The sequence below is a fragment of the Podarcis liolepis genome, assembly GCF_965112155.1.
Source record: "Podarcis liolepis genome assembly, chromosome: 4".
NCBI classification, from domain to species: Eukaryota; Metazoa; Chordata; class Lepidosauria; order Squamata; family Lacertidae; genus Podarcis; species Podarcis liolepis.
The window spans coordinates 102,013,221-102,031,895 of NC_139558.1; the positions used below are offsets into that span (position 1 = coordinate 102,013,221).

General features: G+C 48.1%; 3 protein-coding genes across 5 annotated transcripts in view; 2 read left to right on the forward strand and 1 right to left on the reverse strand.

Annotated features, from left to right (window-relative positions):
- LOC310705104 (disintegrin and metalloproteinase domain-containing protein 21-like) overlaps window positions 1-1,722 on the forward strand; it is a 42,836-nt gene extending 41,114 nt beyond the window's left edge. For both annotated transcript variants that reach the window (XM_083499546.1, XM_083499545.1), the window contains exons 22-23: window positions 495-570; window positions 1,390-1,722. In XM_083499546.1, the coding sequence (XP_083355672.1) occupies window positions 495-530 (36 nt within the window). In that variant the 3' untranslated portion in view covers window positions 531-570; window positions 1,390-1,722. The remainder of the gene's footprint in view (window positions 1-494; window positions 571-1,389) is intronic.
- The window catches only part of ARRB1 (arrestin beta 1), a 558,582-nt gene that overhangs the window by 396,196 nt on the left and 143,711 nt on the right, over window positions 1-18,675 (reverse strand). The window lies entirely within an intron of this gene.
- On the forward strand, window positions 7,698-16,704 carry WDR73 (WD repeat domain 73). Its single transcript, XM_083499832.1, has 8 exons — window positions 7,698-7,845; window positions 8,193-8,260; window positions 8,492-8,580; window positions 8,753-8,841; window positions 10,601-10,668; window positions 12,432-12,596; window positions 13,175-13,561; window positions 15,132-16,704. The coding sequence occupies exons 1-8, from the start codon at window positions 7,781-7,783 to the stop codon at window positions 15,368-15,370; spliced, it is 1,170 nt and encodes a 389-aa protein (XP_083355958.1). The 5' UTR covers window positions 7,698-7,780; the 3' UTR covers window positions 15,371-16,704.

Below are 18,675 nucleotides of genomic sequence, written 5' to 3' on the forward strand. Positions count from 1 at the left end.
AAACCTCCATCTGCGGAAAACCTGAATTGCTCCGATTCAGCTTTAAGGAGTGATGTTCCACGAGGGAAGCACAGGGTCAAAATGAAAAACGTATGCGTGAATAAGCCCTTCCAGTGTTTCTCAAACACTGGAAAGTTTGAGAGACACAGCATCCGTCCATCATTACCCTGGAGGTCAGGTTCCCTGCCCCCGCTTCCCAGATCACTTCATTCAGGCGCATCTGGGCAAACAATGACTTAAGAACATAAGAAGCGCTGGCTGGATCCGGCCAAGGGCCCAACTGGGCCACCTTCCTGTTCGCACGGCTTGCATCACTTTGTAGAGTTGAATCACTGCATGCCTGGTGTGCGGTTTTCAGTCCCATAAATCTAGTTAAAACTACATCTGAGCTGAAGGATTACCTAGCCTATACTAGGGGCGAAATGGGGAGTTGGGTGTGACATCATACATGGGGGTGTGTGGCTTGATTTTCATGCCCGCTTTCCTCATTCCAGGAGCAGCTCAGTGATGAAGAGGAACAGAGCGACTGACACACCATCCCTCTGTAACCTTGCGGAGGACGCTGCCCAGGTCAGTTCCCAGGAAGGAACCAAGGCGGAAGGGGGGGAGGGGGCCACGGGGACTTCTGCGTATCCTGCAAATTGTGGCTTGCATCGGAAGGTCAGGCAAATTTCAGGGCCTCGTAAGGTAAAGATAAAGGACCCCTGAACGGTTAAGTCCAGTCAAAGGCGACTACAGTGGTAGCTCGGGTTAAGAACTTAATTCGTTCTGGAGGTCCGTTCTTAACCTGAAACTGTTCTTAACCTAAAGCACCACTTTAGCTAATGGGGCCTCCCACTGCTGCCGCCACGCGATTTCTGTTCTCATCCTGAAGCAAAGTTCTTAACCCAAGGTACTACTTCTGGGTTAGTGGAGTCTGTAACCTGAAGTGTCTGTAACCCGAGGTACCATTGTATGGAGTTGCGGCACTCATCTCGCTTTCAGGCCGAGGGAGCTCGCGTTTGTCCACAGACAGCTTTCCGGGTCATGTGGACTAAACCACTTCTGCCACAACAGGACACCATGACGGAAACCAGAGCGCATGGAAATGCCATTTACCTTCCTGCTGGAGTGGTGCCTATTTATCTACTTGCACTTTGATGTGCTTTTGAACTGCTAGGTGGGCAGGTGCAGGGACCGAGCAATGGGAGCTCACCCTGTCGCGGGAATTCGAACCGCCGACCTTCTGATCGGCAAGTCCTAGGCTCAGTGGTTTAACCCACAGCGCCACCTGCGTCCCCAACAAGGGTTAGATATACCTTGTTGTTGTTGTTGTTGTAAAGAACTCTGAACTCCCCTGTGACAGAAAGCCAGCTAGTCCAGGATAACCCCTCCTTTCTCATCTTTTAGGGGTCAACGGAGAGCCAACAATCAACCGAGGGCATGGTGCTCTGCTGCGGACTTGAGTCTGGCTAACTCGTGCAGCAGAAGACATTTCTCATACCTGAAGATTGCGGAGGAGCTTGTGGTGGAGAAGGGAGGGCGCTCCCTCTGCCTGCTGCTTTCCCGGCTGCTCACCCAGCATCCTCTTCCGCTACTGAATCTCTTGTTTCTTTGCCCAATCTCATCATTTGCCTTTGAACAAAGTGTTCCGTCTTCCAATGCTGTATATATTTGTCACTGGTCTGCTCCAGGCACAAATCGACACTTCAGTTCTGAGAAATAAATCACACATCAACCTCACTCGAGTGCCCTGCATGTCTGTTTTCTTCTAACATTAAATTTAACTTTCCTCTTTAGAGATTTGGGCTGAGGAGCACCCCTTCTCGCTATAATCTTATAATCCGAAGTGGCCTCCTTACAGCATGAAGGCTGGGACAACAACAAGGTCCTTTCGCAACACTCCTCCCCAGAGCTTAAGTCTGGCTCCTGGGTCTACCGACCCACATCTGCCCCACAAGCTGCCCACTAGGGTTGCAACGTGTTTTTTTTAAACAACCTCGTGTTCCTGTAGCTTAGCTAGATGAACTTTTGCCTAAAAAACAAAGGAATGAACTGTCATTTCCAAATCTCTTGGGAAAAGCTCACCTCGAAATCAATCAGTGTTTGTATATGTAACTACATAACGTGTTGTGTAATATGCATAGCATATCATAATACAGGAAAAATAGAGCTGGCAAATTTTCTAATACTCACACAATGTTTTGTTGTTGTTTTTTTAAAGATTTTTATTGAAGTTTCACAAATTATATAATAACAAACAAGACATTAATACAAACAAAGAAACAAAAACAAGTATAATTTCAATCCCTTACTTTCTTGTAACTTACTTTCCCGACTTCCTCATACCTCCTCTTTCTGTATTCCAATTTCCAATTATTAATTCAGCAAATCCTCTCCCTTATTATCCATTTAAATTTTTAGACTTTCTTTTCTTTTTACTTAATCATTACAGCTAGAAACCACATAATTTCTAAACCCACGTCATTCTAACATTCAATAATTTTACAATGTTTCCTAAGATAGTCCTTAAATTTCTTCCAGTCTTCTTCCGCTGTCTCTCTTCCCTGGTCTCGGATTCTGCCGGTCATCTCTGCCAGTCCCATATAGTCTATCACCTTCATCTGCCATTCTTCCAAGGTGGGTAGTTCTTGTAACTTCCAATACTTTGCGATGAGTATTCTTGCTGCTGTTGTAGCATACATAAAAAATGTTCTGTCCTTCTTTGGCACCAATTGGCCGGCCATACCCAAGAGAAAAGCCTCTGGTTTCTTCGGGAAGGTATATTTAAATACCTTTTTCAATTCATTATATATCATTTCCCAGAAAGCCTTAATCTTTGGGCACGTCCACCAAAGGTGAAAGAATGTACCTTCACTCACACAACGTTTTGTACATTGTTGCTTAGAATAAACCGAGGTTGCAGTTGGCCTTTGTTTCTGCTGCAATAAAATTTGCTTTGATTGCGTGATGCACACTGATTGTGTGATTGCACACTGCGATCTGGACGATGGATGGGTCCGGCTTCCAGCGATTCTCCAATACAGTTTTAGAAAGTTCCAGACAGATGCAAAAGTTCTAAACAGATCCATTAAGTTGTTTTTTTTTACAGCTCTTATACTTATGAGTAGTAACATTACATATACGGTGGCTCCAACTTTTCATTTTGGGGTGCCCTTTTTTCACAACTGAGAGGAATCAATCCCTTTTTCAATGTTTTTAAGCATAAGTTTATCCCTTTATGATACAGGAAATCATCTTTTTTGGGGGTGGGGTCAAAAAGTTATAACCCTACTGCTCAAAGGTCACTCTTTGTTTTCCCAGGCGCTGAGAATTGCCAGGAAAGTGAACTGGTTCTAGGCTTCTGCCTGAGTCCTGGACAAAAAGACCACCTGCCCCAACCCTATGCTGGAAGGCAGGACCAAATAGATGTGTGTCATTTATTTCAAATGGTGTCTTTAAAGCCCCAAACAGCTTAGGAGCTGAGGACCCTGCAGCCCACCTTATTTCATCTATTTTTCTCTGCTTGCTCCATCCGGTATCTGAGGCCTGGCTCCAGGTGAGAGCTACAGCAGGCAATGATAAGCAGCAGGGTCTTCTCGGTGATGGCGCCTGCCTTGTGCAATGCCCTTCCGCATGAAACCCATTGCCAGGCGTTTGGTTGTTTAAGAAAGACCTCTAGAGGAGTATTTTCTGCTCCTTTGTCTGTTTTCGCTCTCCCTCTCTTTATAAATGGCTGCTTTATGAACTGCTGTTTCCGTTTGCTTAATTGATTTCTGGGCTTGCTACGTTAACCAAGGTTTCGCACCATTACTTTTTATGTACCGCTGACATTTTATATATTATTTCAGCGTTTTACTTCTTCTTTTTTTTTTATTTGGAATTAGATTTTTATTCAGTTTTTCTTTTACTTATATTGGTTACAACATACTTACATATTTACACTTTTGAAGCCTCCACCAGCACCTCCCACAATCATCCATTGTTCTTATTTCCTCGCATTCTCCTATATAATATTGCTAGTTTACTATTAGTTTACACCTCTCTAATTCTGGCTTGCAATATTCCTTACAGTATTACAAAGTCTCTTTAAAGCCCACTAGCGTTGTTTGTTGGTCACATATAGTTTCCAGATATACCGCAAACTTCCCCCAGTCCTCAGTGAATTTTTGATCTTTTTGATATCTTATTCTTCCAGTTAATTTGTCTAATTCGGCGTAATCTATAAGTTTCATCCTCCATTCGCTCAGAGTCGGCGTTTTACTTCTTCAAACGGATTTGAAAAATAGGCAGGGTATACATTCAGATCGTGGTGGTGCAAAACCTACGCAGAGACCAACCCTGCTCCCAAGCGCCACTTGAAGCAGAACCCAAGGAAAGAATCACAGAATCGGGAGGGACCCTGAGGGTCATCCAGCCCAACGCGCTGCGATACAGGAATTTTTTTTATGCCCAGTTACAGATAGGTAGCTGTGTTGGTCTGCCATAGTCAAAATAAAAAAAATTCCTTCCAGTAGCACCTTAAAGACCAACTAAGTTAGTTCTTGGTATGAGCTTTCGTGCGCATGCACACTTCTTCAGATACACTGAAACAGAAGTTGCCAGATCCTTCTATATAGTGAGAAGGTGGGGAGGGGTATTACTCAGAAGGGTGGTGGGAATGGGAGATTGGCAGATAGCTGAGATGAGCCTGTTGACGACTCTTAACGACTGTAATAGGTCTTACAGGAAAAGGCAAGGGGTGAGAAGGTGAAAAATGGCTCAGTCATGTATAATGAGATAAGAATCCACTGTCTTTGTTCAGACCAGGTCTCTCCATGGTTTTAAGTTTGGTAATGAGTTGCAATTCAGCAGCTTCTCTTTCCAGTCTATTTCTGAAATTCCTTTGTAGTAAAACAGCTACTTTGAGATCTTGTATAGAATGTCCTGGGAGATTGAAGTGTTCTCCTACTGGTTTCTCTGTTTTGTGATTCTTGATGTCAGATTTATGTCCGTTTATTCTTTGGCGTAAGGTTTGGCCTGTTTGTCCAATATAGAGAGCTGAAGGACACTGTTGGCAAATGCCACTTAGTTGGTCTTTAAGGTGCTACTGGAAGGAATTTTTTTATGCCCAATGTGCTAGTACCCATGACCTTAAGATCAAGAGTCTCATGCTTTGCCAACTGAGCTATCCCACAGAAGAGGGAGAGGAAAGCTGGTTTCGTTGGTACACGAGTGCATCTTTGCCCTTTTCCCCCCATGCACAAAGAATCATTGAATTGTAGAGCTGGAAGGGACCCTGACGGTCATCTAGACCAACCCCCTGCTTGGCACCTGCTCCCTCTTTCTCCATTTTCGTTCTAAATGCTGTCGAGTGGCTGCAATGGCGGGGAGAAAAAGGGCATGGGGGGGCAAGGTGGGGAGAGATGCTGGGTCAGGAAAGGACGGCAGACGCTTCGGGACAGTCCGCCAAGAGCATTTGGAGGGGGCACCAGGTTGGCAAACAACTGAGTCACATCAGTAGGTATAAAGTCAATCTCTCGGCTGCATCTACCTTGCAGGGTTGTTGTGCAAAAGACACCTGAACGCAATACTGATGAATGATTAGTCCAGCATCTTGTTCTCACAGTGTGGGCAGTGTGCAAATTTAATAAATGAAATAATAACTGTGGGAAGCCTGCAGCGAGACCTGATCTCAGCTGCCCTTTCCGCGCTTGGGATTCCCAGCAGCCAGAAGCACTGCCGCAGATCACAGCCGCCCTGGCGAGGAGCCACCGAACGGCCGCCTCCTCCTCCAAGAATTTGCCCCTCTTAACGTCTCCCACGCTAAGAAGGTCCATATAGTTAAAGCTCTGGTTTTCCCAGTAGTGATGTATGGAAGTGAGAGCTGGACCATAAAGAAGGTTGATCGCCGAAGAATGGATGCTTTTGAATTCTGGTGCTGGAGGAGACTCTTGAGAGTCCCATGGACTGCAAGAAGATCAAACCTCTCCATTCTGAAGGAAATCAGCCCTGAGTGCTCACTGGAAGGACAGATCGTGAAGCTGAGACTCCAATACTTTGGCCACCTCATGAGAAGAGAAGACTCCCTGGAAAAGACCCTGATGTTGGGAAAGATGGAGGGCCCAAGGAGAAGGGGACGACAGAGGATGAGATGGTGGGACAGTGTTCTCGAAGCTACCAGCATGAGTTTGACCAAACTGTGGGAGGCAGTGGAAGACAGGAGTGCCAGGCATGCTCTGCTCCAGGGGGTCACGAAGAGTCGGACACGACTAAACAACAAATCTTTTTAAATGCCCCCCTGAAGCTTTCCCACTTGGCACTTTCCCTTTGTTAACGGAGAAATCTGAGGGCTCCCTTGGACAAAATACAAGGACCCCAGCCAGGAATACCAGAACAAAACAGCAGCCAGTAGGCTTGGTCTTTTTTGAAGACTGTCGCGACAGGACTCCCACCTGCCACAAGAAGGAACAAGATGGAAGCCCCAAACAAAAGAGAACCCAAACTTTTATTAGCTGCTAATCCCCATGTTAAAAAGGTAAAGGGACCCATGATCATTAGGTCCAGTTGTGACCGACTCTGGGGTTGTGGCGCTCATCTCACTTTATTGGACAAGGGAGCTGGTGTACAGCTTCCGGGTCATGTGGTCAGCATGACTAAGCCGCTTCTGGTGAACCAGAGCAGCGCACAGAAACGCCGTTTACCTTCCCGCCGGAATGTTAGCTATTTATCTACTTGCAATTTGATGTGCTTTCGAACTGCTAGGTTGGCAGGAAATCCCCATGTTACCCCCCCCAAAAAAAACTACATCTCTCATACATCACAGTTACATCATGAAAGGGGAGGTCTGGTGGCAGTAATCTGAGCATCCTGGACCCTGCCCCATGGTTCCCCTTGCCCTCCACCAAACACCCATCAAGTGCAACAAAAAAGATATTTCCATTTCCCTGTTTCCCAGCCAAGTTCATCACACCCTTTTGTCTCCATCTGGGTTTGTTATTTCTGGAATGGCTACCTGTCTGGCACTCAGGTATCAGGATGCCAGGAATTATCCCTCAGGCAAAGGGGCTGCTGAGTAGCTGAGCTCACATGTCTGTATGAATTTCTGAAGTTTTCCCAGTGAGCCAGTACACGGATACATTGATCAGTGAATTCTTACATTTGGTATTGTGCAGCAAAGGCCCTTTGAATAGATAGGAAGAAACTGTGATGAAGCGTTTTGTGGGGACAAGTCACAAAAGCGATTTTGCTGGTTTTGGTAGTGGGCTGCATGTGCAGGATATCTGCTGGAGGGGCAACACCCCCCCAACCTATACATAAATTCCTGCAACACCTTGAACCCAGGACCTCGAGAAAAGTCCTGTTGGGTCACGCCAAAGGCCCACCCAGCCCACCGAGAGCCAGTGTGGAGCAGCGGTTCTGGGAAAGACCCGGGTTCGAATCCCCCCAGGGGGCGAGACCTGGGGGTCCAGTCGCCGCCTCTCAGCCTAGCCCACCTTGCGGGGTTGTTGTGATGGATGAAAAAGGGGGGAGGGAGAGTCACGGGAGCCCCCACTCGGATTCCCAAAGCCCCCGAAACCCGCGCCCCCCCCCAGGACAGCGCGGAGGGGAGAGGAAGAAGCCGGAGGAGGCGCCTCCTCCGCTCGCAGCTGGCCGGGAGGGGAGGGGCTTTCTCTGAGCGAGGCCCCGCCCACCCCGCGCGCCCGGCGATTGGAGGGAAGCGGGCGGACACGTGGAGGGGGCCGGTTCACGTGACGGGGCGCTCTCACGTGACGGGCCGCCCTCGCTCCTCGCCGGTTGCAAGTTTTAGGAGGGAAGGAGGATGGAGGGAGAAGGAGAGCAGGAGGAAGAGGGAGAGGAGGAGTGGCTGCTGGAGTCCTTGAGACTGTGAGTCAGCGGGGGGGGGGAGAAAAGGGGAGGGGGGAAGGAAAGGGAAAGAGGAGGGAAGGGGAGAGAAAAGGGAGGGAAGATCAGGGGGAGGGGGAGGAGGAGAGGGGAGGGGAGAAAGAAAGGAGGGGGAAAGGGGAGGGGGTAGAGAAAGGGAGGGAAGATCAGGGGGGAGGAGGGGGGACAGAAGAGGTGGGCCGCCCACTTTTTGGGTTCCCACTTTGCCTCCGTGGCCAATGGGGAGAGAGGGCTGCTCTGCCCCTTGAGCCATCCAGCCGCTCAGTGTCCATCCTCTGTCCATTCATTCATTCATTCATTCATTGCATTTCCCTCCCACTTCTTTCCAGGTACAACGATCTCCACCTGTTTGAGCTTCACGATCCCACCAGAGTCATTGAGTGGACGGGAGAAAAAAGTGAGGTTTTTGTTTCCTTTCTTTTTGGCATTTTTTTTTTGCTTCCACTTCTTCTAGGAATTCAGATTCCTAGTAATTTGATCAGCTACCAGCTTTAGGGGTCCTTTTACCAGCTGACAGTTGGGCATGATGCCCCATATTTTTCTTGATGACAATTTAAAAAACAAAAACAAAAAAAACCTTAATGTCTTGGAATTTTAAAAAGGAACAATGCTGGTCTGATTTCTTTAGGTATCTGTGTGGCGGGGTATGAAAATGGAAGAAGGAATGAAATCCTCCAGCTTCTCCTGCCTCAGAGGCTGTACGCAAAGGAGAACCAGGTAATGTTAATGATAATACTTTGGAGACTCCCCTCCCCATCTGGGCCCCCGGGGGCCACACCCCAACTTCAGAATAGATAGATATTTATGCAAATGCTCTCCTGGGTCTCTTTTCTGCTGAGGCCCAGGCATGGTTTCCGGGTGGACCCTCAATTTATTTATTTTTAAACAGGGCTTATGTCCAGAAAGAGATTTCAAGGTTGAACATGGCGGATTTTCTGATCACCCGGTCTACATGCTGAAGCAGGTGCCAAAGACCAGGTCAGTGGTGCTAAAAGGACCTGGCTTCTTGGTTGCTAGTATATATATATATATATATATATATATATATATATATATATATGCTGTATTTTTTGCACCATAACACTCACTTTTTTCCTTCTAGAAAGTAAGGGGAAATGTCTGTGCGTGTTATGGAGGGAATGCCTACGGGTGGTGGGGGGAATCTGCTGCAGTCGTGAGCAGAGGATCCATGGTTCCCCTTCCTTCCCTCCTCCGTGGCTCACTTTGAAACAGCAAAGCGGGAGAAGAGCCGCTGAGTGGGGAGGAGAGAGGGACAGAGAGCCTGCTTCTTTAAAGGAGCAAAGCGGGAGAGGAGAGGTGCCGCTTACACAAGTCCTGTCCGGTTGGTTCCTCCCCTTATACCCCTCTTCTTCATTATTAGCAGCATCCTTCTCCACCCACCCCACGCTTGTCCCTTGTCCCTTGAGTGCTTTTCCTTCCCTCCCCACTTAAAACGTGGTTACAAAGCACGGATCCACATGGATCCTCAGGATTTTTGCACTGGGTCACCCCAAATTCACCATCAGATCACATAGCATGTCCATGGCTACAGCTTGCACCAAAAAAATCACGCACCCACTGTTGCCTGGGGTCGCAGTGGTGCAAAAACATGGTTACAAAGCATGGATCCACATGGATCCTCAGGATTTTTGCATTGAGCTACTCCAAACTCACTGTCAGATGACATGTCTGTGGCCACAGCATGAACCACAAAAATCATACATCCACTGTTTCGTTTAGAATATTTTTTTCCTTGTTTTCCTCCTCTAAAAACTATGTGCGTGTTATGGTCTGGTGCATGTTGTAGAGTGAAAAATACGGTGTGTGTGTGTGTGTATATATATATATATATATATATATATATATAAAGGTTTATAGAGAAAAATACGGAACTTAATGTCCTTTCCTTTTCCTTTTCTTAAAATAGTATTATCTAGATACAATAAAAACACAAAAAGTGGGGCAAGGGGGGAGAAATAGGTTAAAAGAGAAAGATAGAAAAATGAGATAAAGAAAATCCTTATTTTCTAGTTGCTGGTTATTTAGATATGCAAGGCCTGCCCAGAGCATTCAGTACAGAAGTGGTACCTAAATTACTGTATTTTCCCATGTATAAGACTCAAAATAGGGAATATGGGGGGAGATTGCACAGAGTTGTTGAGCTTTCTTTGGGAGAGATTGCTAGAGTTGTTGAGCTTTTTTTGGGGGGGGGGCGGTTTGCCAAAAATCACTCTTCCGCAGGACCGCAACAGCCAATCACACACACACACATCAACAAAGCCACCAATCGTCTGCACGCTTGCAAAAAGTAATCGCCAATCACCTACCCAATTGCTGCAGCAGCCAATAACCAGCGAACCTTCAGGCAACAACCAATTGCCCGCAGAAACGCCGCTACGTCGCTGACAATCTCTTGCTCAGCACCATCCACCAATCGCCCGTCCCACCTCTCCACTATCCATGTATAAGACGACCCCCAAATTTTAGCATCTTTCCCCCCCATATTAAATACTTGTCTTATACACGGAAACATACGGTAGTTCTAGTGCCTTTGCATTGCAGAGCGGACTGTACTGACAGCCTTGGGAGCCTGGAGCCTTGATCATCCTGAACTGGAGTTCTCTGTCAACAATAATGTCAAGGATGCCTCTTTCCAGGCTTTGTGTGTGAGTGGAAGCCCATCTTAGTCCTGCCCCTTTCCCAAGCATTCCTCACTCTTTTTTGCTTGTGGCTGTAGCTTGCTGGTGACAAGTGGCCCATCAGACGACTCGCTGCAGGTGTGGCACGTGGGGCAGGATGAAACAGGTGCGTCAATCAGCAAGTTGCTGCTTAATGTATTTATTATTATTAATAATTAATTAATTAATTAAATTCACACGTATAGGGCCTTGCATCTGAAGATAGGGCCTTGCACCTGAAGATTGCAGGGCAGTTTACAGTACAAAAACTAAAAAATGAAACCCTAATTCGAAAGAAAACCTACATAGTTTATTTTTCTTTCACTGCACCATGAGGCTTGCCACGTGCCCGAAAGGCTGAAACTAATATTTTCTACTTTATAATTAACATAAGGGGGTCTCTGCTGCATGATAATGTCACAAAAGCCAGGCTGCTGGATGAGGCCAAAGGACCATCTAGTCCAGGCCTCCTGCTCTCACAGGGGCCAACCCAGATGCCTCTTCTGGGAAACCCACAAGTGGGCTCTGAGCACAAGAACAACTCTCCTCTCCTGTGACTTTGACCAACTAGGATTCAGCAACATTGCTGCCTCTGACTCTGGAGACAGAGCAGAGCCATCCTGACTAGTAGCCTTCGATTGCCCTCTCCTCCTTCATGAATTTGCCTAATCCTCTTTTAAACCCACCCAAGCAGGTGGCCATGACCGCCTCCTGTGGCAGGGAGTTCCACAGTTTAACTCTTGAAGAACGGCTTTCTGCTGCGTGCCCCGAGTTCTCTGACATTCACCAAATGTCTGCGAGTTGGTGCGTTATAAGAGGAGGGAGGAGAGTGTAGCATTCCCAAAGCAAGGAAGGATTAATAAAATACATAAGAGGCTTGACCAGCAAGATTCTGGGAGGAGTGTGTATAATTCTCTCTCCACCCCTTGGCCCAGGCCATTTTATTCACAAAAGAACTTTTTACACAGTTCTCGTAAGAACCAATCAGATTTCCTCTGAGCATTTCAAAACCCCCATGTGGGACAAAGTCAGATCAGAAGAAATTCTTTTAACTACAAAGAAACTATTTCCTACTTGAGCATTCATATGTAGTTCAGAGTAAATAAAATAGGAAGCAAGGAGGAATGCTTTTAGCAAACTCCGGAGGTCATAAACAGCAGTAAACGGGAGAGGAAGGATGGGTAGTATTTAACATCTCCTTGTGAACTCTCTTCCTGAGCTCTCTTCCTGGCCCTAAGATTAACAAAACTAACAATAGCTACGTCAAGGAAGCTACCTTCTATCTTTATGACCCAGGATGCCCGATGAAGCAACCGGCAACTGGCCTGTGTTTAGAATGCTTATACATGCCTGTCAGGCGTAGAGGAAGCAAATGGCAGGGGTGCAGAGGCTTGTGGGATTCGATCAGAAACCACTGTCAATGACTCAAACCCAGTCAACGCAGTGCTTTCATCGTGGACACAGTGGCTTGCTCCATATTTCACAGTTCTTCACAGTAATCCCACCTGACCCCCACACTCTGGATATTTGCACCCCTACAGGAGAGCTTTCCTCCATCCAATTTCTCCAGGTCATAAGATTCTCCAATCCACAATTACATCTCCCTTTCTGCAGCCGTTAAATCGGGATTCCTTAAACACCCACCGCAAGAGCGGTGAGTTTCCAGTTCGAACCCGACCGTCTTCACTCTGCCTTAACTGGCTTCTGGGCTCCAGATTCCAGTTTGCTGGTGCTTGTATAGAGACCCCACCCCAATATTGATGGGCTCCAATTCCCCACCTGCCCCAGCCAGCAGAGGAAGTGCTCGGGGATTGTGGGGGTTGTAGAGAGCGTAGAGACACACACAGCCATACCTTGGGGATAACTGTATTTTGCCTTCCTCCCCCCCAGATGTTATTAAGCCCCTCTACACTGTCCGTACCACGCGAGGAGAGGAGCACTGCTGGGCAAAGATTGCAACCGCTTTCTCCAAATCGGCGTGGGTCCTTCATGGCCTGCGGGTCAGCGATGTTCAGGTGACCGAGATGGAATCCAGGAGAACCGTCTTCGTGGCAGGTAACCTTCGGTCTTGCGGGATAAAACCCTCTTTTGAAGGGAAGCTCTGCTTTTGCACATGACTGTGGCATGATGGGAAGTCTTGCTTCTAAGCTTTTCTTTTGCACAACCCGTTCTAAATACCAAGACATTCCCTCATCTCCCTAGAATGTTCAGTTCATATTGAGTTCATGAAAACATTATACTCTGACCTGTTCTTAATGCATAGTTGACCACATCTACGGAACGCGGTTATTATAGTCTTTCATGTTATGATCAATCATTAGCAATTGTTTTACTCTTGCTATATCAATCACTAGTTATAATTTAATTAAGAGGTTTCATGCCTGTCTAGTTCTGTGCTCCCTTTCCCAACCTTTAATCTATTGGTGATTAATGTAAACTTTGCTTTGTACTTGTGTTAACCAATCAGCAATAAGCACATATGTGGCAAATGCTGTAAGATTCAATAAAAGGGACTCTCCGAGACTTGCTCAAGAGATGCCTCCCATATGACACCTTGCCATTCGTCTGTCGCTTATTTCAACCCAACACTCTTTAATAATAATAATAATTTATTGTCTTGTTCGCTTCTGTAGGCTCCACAAACACCGACGAGGTTGCCACCCTGGAGTTCCTGGACGAAGCCGCCGTCCTGGCCTGCAGCACGAAGGGGCAGCTGTTCCTGGCTGACACCAGGCAGCCGCAGGGTCTCCTGCGGGTCACTGAGGATGCCCACGTCTCTGAGGCGCTGCCTGGGCAGAGCTGGTGTGCTGGAGTCTGCTGCGGCCCCCTGCCATCCTCTGGGGACAGGCGGCTGGTGGCCCGCCTCTCCTCTGCCGGCCGTGTCACGCTGACGGACCTCAGAAACCCCACGAGACCTGTGAAGATGGCTCAGTGCTGTGTGCCCACGGGTGGCCTCTGTGGGGCAGAGTTCCTCTCGGTCTCCTTTGCCCCTCTGCTTGGAGAACACCTGGCCGTCTCAGGTAAGCCTGTGGGGCGGAGATCTTGGTAATTCTTTGGTGTTGTTTGTGCCGGAATTTGGGGGGTGGGGAGAAATTTAGCTGCTAGTGTCATGCTGCCCAGGCTTTAAAGGTAAAGGACTCCTGGATGGTTAAATCCAGTCAAAGGCGACTCTGGGGTTGCAGTGCTCATCTCGCTTTCAGGCCGAGGGAGCCGGCGTTTGTCCACAGACAGCTTTCTGGGTCATGTGGCCAGCAGGATTAACCGCTACTGCCGCATGGAGGACCGTGGCAAGTATCAGAGCGCACAGAAACACTGTTTACCTTCCCATTGCAGTGGTGCCTATTTATCTACTTGCACTGGTGTGCTTTCTAACTGCAAGGTTGGCAGGAGCTGGGACAGAGCAATGGGAGCTCACTCCGTCGCGGGGATTTGAACTGCCGACCTTCCAATCGTTAAGCCCAAGAGGTTCAGTGGTTTAGACCACAGCACCACCGGCGTCCTAGTCTTGGCTCAAGGGCTCCAGAAAGCCCGAGGGAATGGGGTGTGTGGGCAAGTCAACCACCCCAGGAGCCCTCTACTTGGAGACACAGCCTTTGACTTGACAGGGGAGCTTTTGGCAAAACAGCCTCGGTTCTCCGCTTCTGTAAAATGGGAATCCTATCCAGTGGAGAGGTGCCCTTTGGGCTGGGTTACAGTAGCCTCTTTCCCAGCTGCCAGGCTCTGCAGCGGAACCTCCCTTCATTCTCCAGAGCAGCTGCTTCCAAGCTGAGAAATTCCAAACATTTTAAATGTTGTGAAGATCCTATGCCTTTTTAAAATGTGTTTTTTTGCTGGGAGTCGGGAGTTACTGGGTTGTTGTATTTTGTGCTTTTATATTTTGATTTTATTCTTTGAACTGCCCCGAAACTTCCGGGTATAGGGTGGTATATACATTCAGTAAATAATAATAATAAACATTTTGGACTCCCAGCTCCTTCCAGCCCAGGCATCACATGGCTAAGCTGGCTGGAGGGGAGAGAAGGGTTAATAATAATAATAATTTAAAAAAATCACCGTATTTTTCGCTCTATTGGACGCACCGGGCCATAGGACACACCGGACCATAGGAGGGGGAGAACGGGGGGGGGGGAAATGTCATGATCAGGTGAGCTCCTGTCTCCCAGCTCCTGCCAACCTAGCAGTTCGAAAGCACACCAGTGTAAGTAGATAAATAGGTACCGCTGCAGCGGGAAGGTAAACAGTGTTTCCGTGCACTCTGGATTCCGTCATGGTGTATCCGTTGCGCCAGAAGTAGTTTATTCCTGCTGGCCACATGACCCGGAAAGCTGTGGACCAACGCCGGCTCCCTCGGCCTGAAAGTGAGATGAGCGCAACAACCCCATAGTCACCTTTGACTGGACTTAACCATCCAGGGGTCCTTTACCTTTTTACCTTTACCAGCAGGTGGGAACCGCAGGCGAAGGAGAGGCCCTGCTTGTGAGAGAGCAGGATGCTGCCCTTGCCAGGGCCCTGATCCTGTTAGGTACCTTCCCTCTCCTCCCTCCTCTGTGCTAGGAAGTGCTCACCTCTCCCCTCCCACCCCCCCTGCAGGCTTCGACGGAACCGTGCGGGTCTACGACACACACAACTGGGGCCCGTCCGTGCAGGACGCCAAACCGGCCTTCGTCCACAAAGGGCACGTCTTCAGCGGGGCGGGCAAAGCTGGAGTTGCAGCCCCGGTCGTCACAACCCACGCCTGGCACCCCTCCAAGCCCCGGACATTGCTGTCGGCGGCGAGCGACGGGTCGCTGCACGTGTGGGACTGGTCTGAGCTCTGCGTGGCCAGCTAGCCCAGTTCTCTACACTGCACATTGGAGAAACGAAGGGGTCCAGTCGCAACCCCCCCCCCCCCGGAAGCAATTGGATATTTTGCAAAGGAGGTGTTTTTTTTGGGGGGGGGGTTGCATCTTTGTGGAGCTCACCCTGCGCGGCAGTTCTTCCTAATGATTTGTCTTTTGAGAGAAGTCCAAACCCAATACCTTCAGTGCTCTGTGGCTGCAAACTTCTGCCAGTTGTGTCACATAGGAACGCAGGACATAGAGTGGGCAAAATGAAGCAAATGAGGCTGGCTACAAAATGGGGGGTCTTTTTAGTGCCCCCCCCCAACAGAGAACCTGATGCCTACACAATGACCTTTTAAGGTACCAGGTTTGTCCTTCTTTTTACAGTTGTTGTACCGGTGTCGTTCTGATTTTATCCTGCGTTACATTTCGGTGTCCTCTTTTATGTTTCTGGTTTTTACTTGTGACCTGCCCAGACAGGTGTGCCAACTTGGAATATAATATTGGGGAGGGCATCAGGTAAGCCCTACTCCCCCTTAACCGATTGCAAGGTGTGGCATGCAGCCCGCCTCCCCAATTTGAATGGCAAAACCCGGTAACTTTGGAATGGCCTGGTCCCCTCAAATATTTTATGGGATGCAAAGACCCCTCGGCCCCTAGAAGTTGGCTCCTATGCGCACAGAGGACTTTTGTCGTCAGGTGGTGGCTCAATATAGGAGTTAAATAAATTGGTGGTGCAGGCATCATGCAGGGGAGAGAATTAGGCTCTGTAGGTCTCAGCTGCTGACATTAGCAAAGGTGAAAAGCCGTTTGTGGGCTGCCTCCCCTTCTGCTTCTTAAGTGTTGCTGCAGCACATTTGCTACGCCCCCAAACAGATTGTCAAAGTTGTTCAGTAGAAGCCGTCTTTGCATTCTTGCTTTCAGGGGTGGCTAAGATCAACATGAGGTTAGTGACCCTTCAGGACGCAAATGGGCTGTTCTGCTCTTCCCCATTAGGGGCAGAGGAAGAGGGGAAGGGGTCTCAGAGGTCCTTGCCTGCCAGCTCCCGTGGGATGTCACGCTCAAACAGTTTTATGGGCTGCGTGCAGCATGGTTTTTAAGCTTTGCCCGTTGGGCTTGTGCAAACCACACAGAGCCCTGTAAAATTGGGTGTGGACCCCCTCGTCACTCTTTATTTTCGAAGACCTCCCTTATCACTAGGTACCCATTTTATGGCTCTGTTTGTTCATACAATCTGCACACACAATCCGAGGCAGTGAATAAAAACAAAAGACCAACTTATCAGTGAAGCCTTGGCAGTTGGAATGCTGTACTTAAATCGAACAATAAATGAGTTTTCCTAAGCTAGGAAGTTTTAATTTTCTTCCTGAAGCCTTTTGAATGTGGCACCTTCTAGGGCTACCCCCAAGTGAGTGTTCACCATAAGCAAAACATGCAAAAAGTGTCGTCGTCCCCGTTTTTTGTCAATGAGCCAGGAATAAACCACTCTCACTGATCTGCCAGACTCAGTGAGGAGGGAGGGTGGAAACTTGATGTTTTTGGCACGCTGGGCAGCCAGTGTGGGGTAGTGGTTAGAGTGCCGGACAAGGACACGGGAGAAACGGGTTCAAATCCCAACTCGGCTATGAAGTTCCCTGGGTGAGGTTGGGCCAGCCGCTGCCTTGCAGGGTTATTATTCTGAGGATTAAATGGGGAGCAGTGCGTACGCCCCCTTGACCACCTAGGAGGGATCTAAATGCAATAATAACAGTAACAAATTGGACTCTGGAGCGTGGCAATTGATGAGGAGACGTCGCGTCGCAACAGACACCCATCAACTCAAGACGTCACACCAGGGAAGAAGACGTTTGTCGAGATGGATGTTTGAATTTGTGGAGCTCTGCCGTGGAAGCAACGAATAACCATGAAGGGGGAAACAGGAGAACTCAAGGGAGGGAATGGGGTTTGGGGCAATAATACTGTGCTCCTATTGTTTCCTGTGATATGTCTGTACATGTAACCTGCAATAAGTTTTGTTTTTCCCCAAAATGCTAGTATCATTTTGCTTTCAGAATCTATCGTTCCATGGACTGAGATAATTTTAGGAAAACATGTATCAAAAGGGAAGTGTGGACTTTCTAGCCAGCCAGGTTCCTTTCAGAAGTTTTGGACTACAAAGTCCATCATTCAGCGCTGCCATACTGTGGATGATGGGAATTGTAGTCAAAAATACCTGTAATTTGGTTCAACGGTTTGCAGCTTTTATTTCACCCTGCAGCTCCACATTACTGTTTTCCATGGTGACTTTTCTCTTGTTTTCAGTGCTGACACTGCATGCAACAAAATATTCGATAGGAAGTTGAGGTGGGGGAGAAACATCTGGAAGACGCCAGGCCGGGGGGGGGGGGGGAAGGCTGCTTTAGTCATACCTGACCAACAACAACAAAAAAGGCACCCCAGTGTCTGTCGTGGGCATTTCTGGCAAAAGAACTCCGGTTCAAGTAAGAGAGAGACAAAGGAAGTCAGGGACCCTGCGAGAGCACTTTGTATTTTTCTAAGATTAATAAACTAGAATAATTTATTTGACAAAAACACAGAAAACGTCACGGATACAGTGGAGGAAGCCATGGTGTTTTCCTAACCCTCCCCCCTTAAAGAACAGTACAAAGGAACCACGTTACAAAACGGACCGCCTGGTTTGCTTAGCTAGAGTTTGCAAAGGGCTCCCTTCGCCCGGGATGCCTTCAGCCTTCCTCCCCCTCTCTCCCAGGGAAAGGGGCGGCCGTAACTGTGCTCTGCTTGCCTCTCAAACCCCCCAAATGCACACTTATTAGCAGGGGCCTCCAAGACCCAAAGCGGTTCTAGCAAATGTGGAAGCTGCATAAAGTCAACACAGCAACGTGATACACAACCGCGGCTGGGACCGAACACAAAACCTGGGCAGGCGCAGTCGTCACTGCTGCTGCTTTTGTAGAAGGCTTGGGAAGGGGAACAGAGGAGTCATCTAGTCCAACCCCCTCGCTATGCAGGAATATTTATTGGGGGCATTTAATAGAGTGCTTTTCGCAAGAAGAAAAGAAAGCGTTTTTGTGAAAACTCCCCCTCCACTTTCTTGAGATGGCCTCTCTTGCCTAAGAGTGACCCTAAAGGGAATTCCTTTAACTGGCAGCTTGGTTCATTTTCACTCCACACTTCAGTGGCACGATTCTGCCTATCAAACGGTTTCTAAAAGCACAGAAGCAGGAAGGACCTGATTTTTCCCTTCTTGGTCCGCGGGCAACCTCACTGAGCATTCAGCAGCCAGGTTGTTCACCGGAGGAAGACGGTTTGAGCAT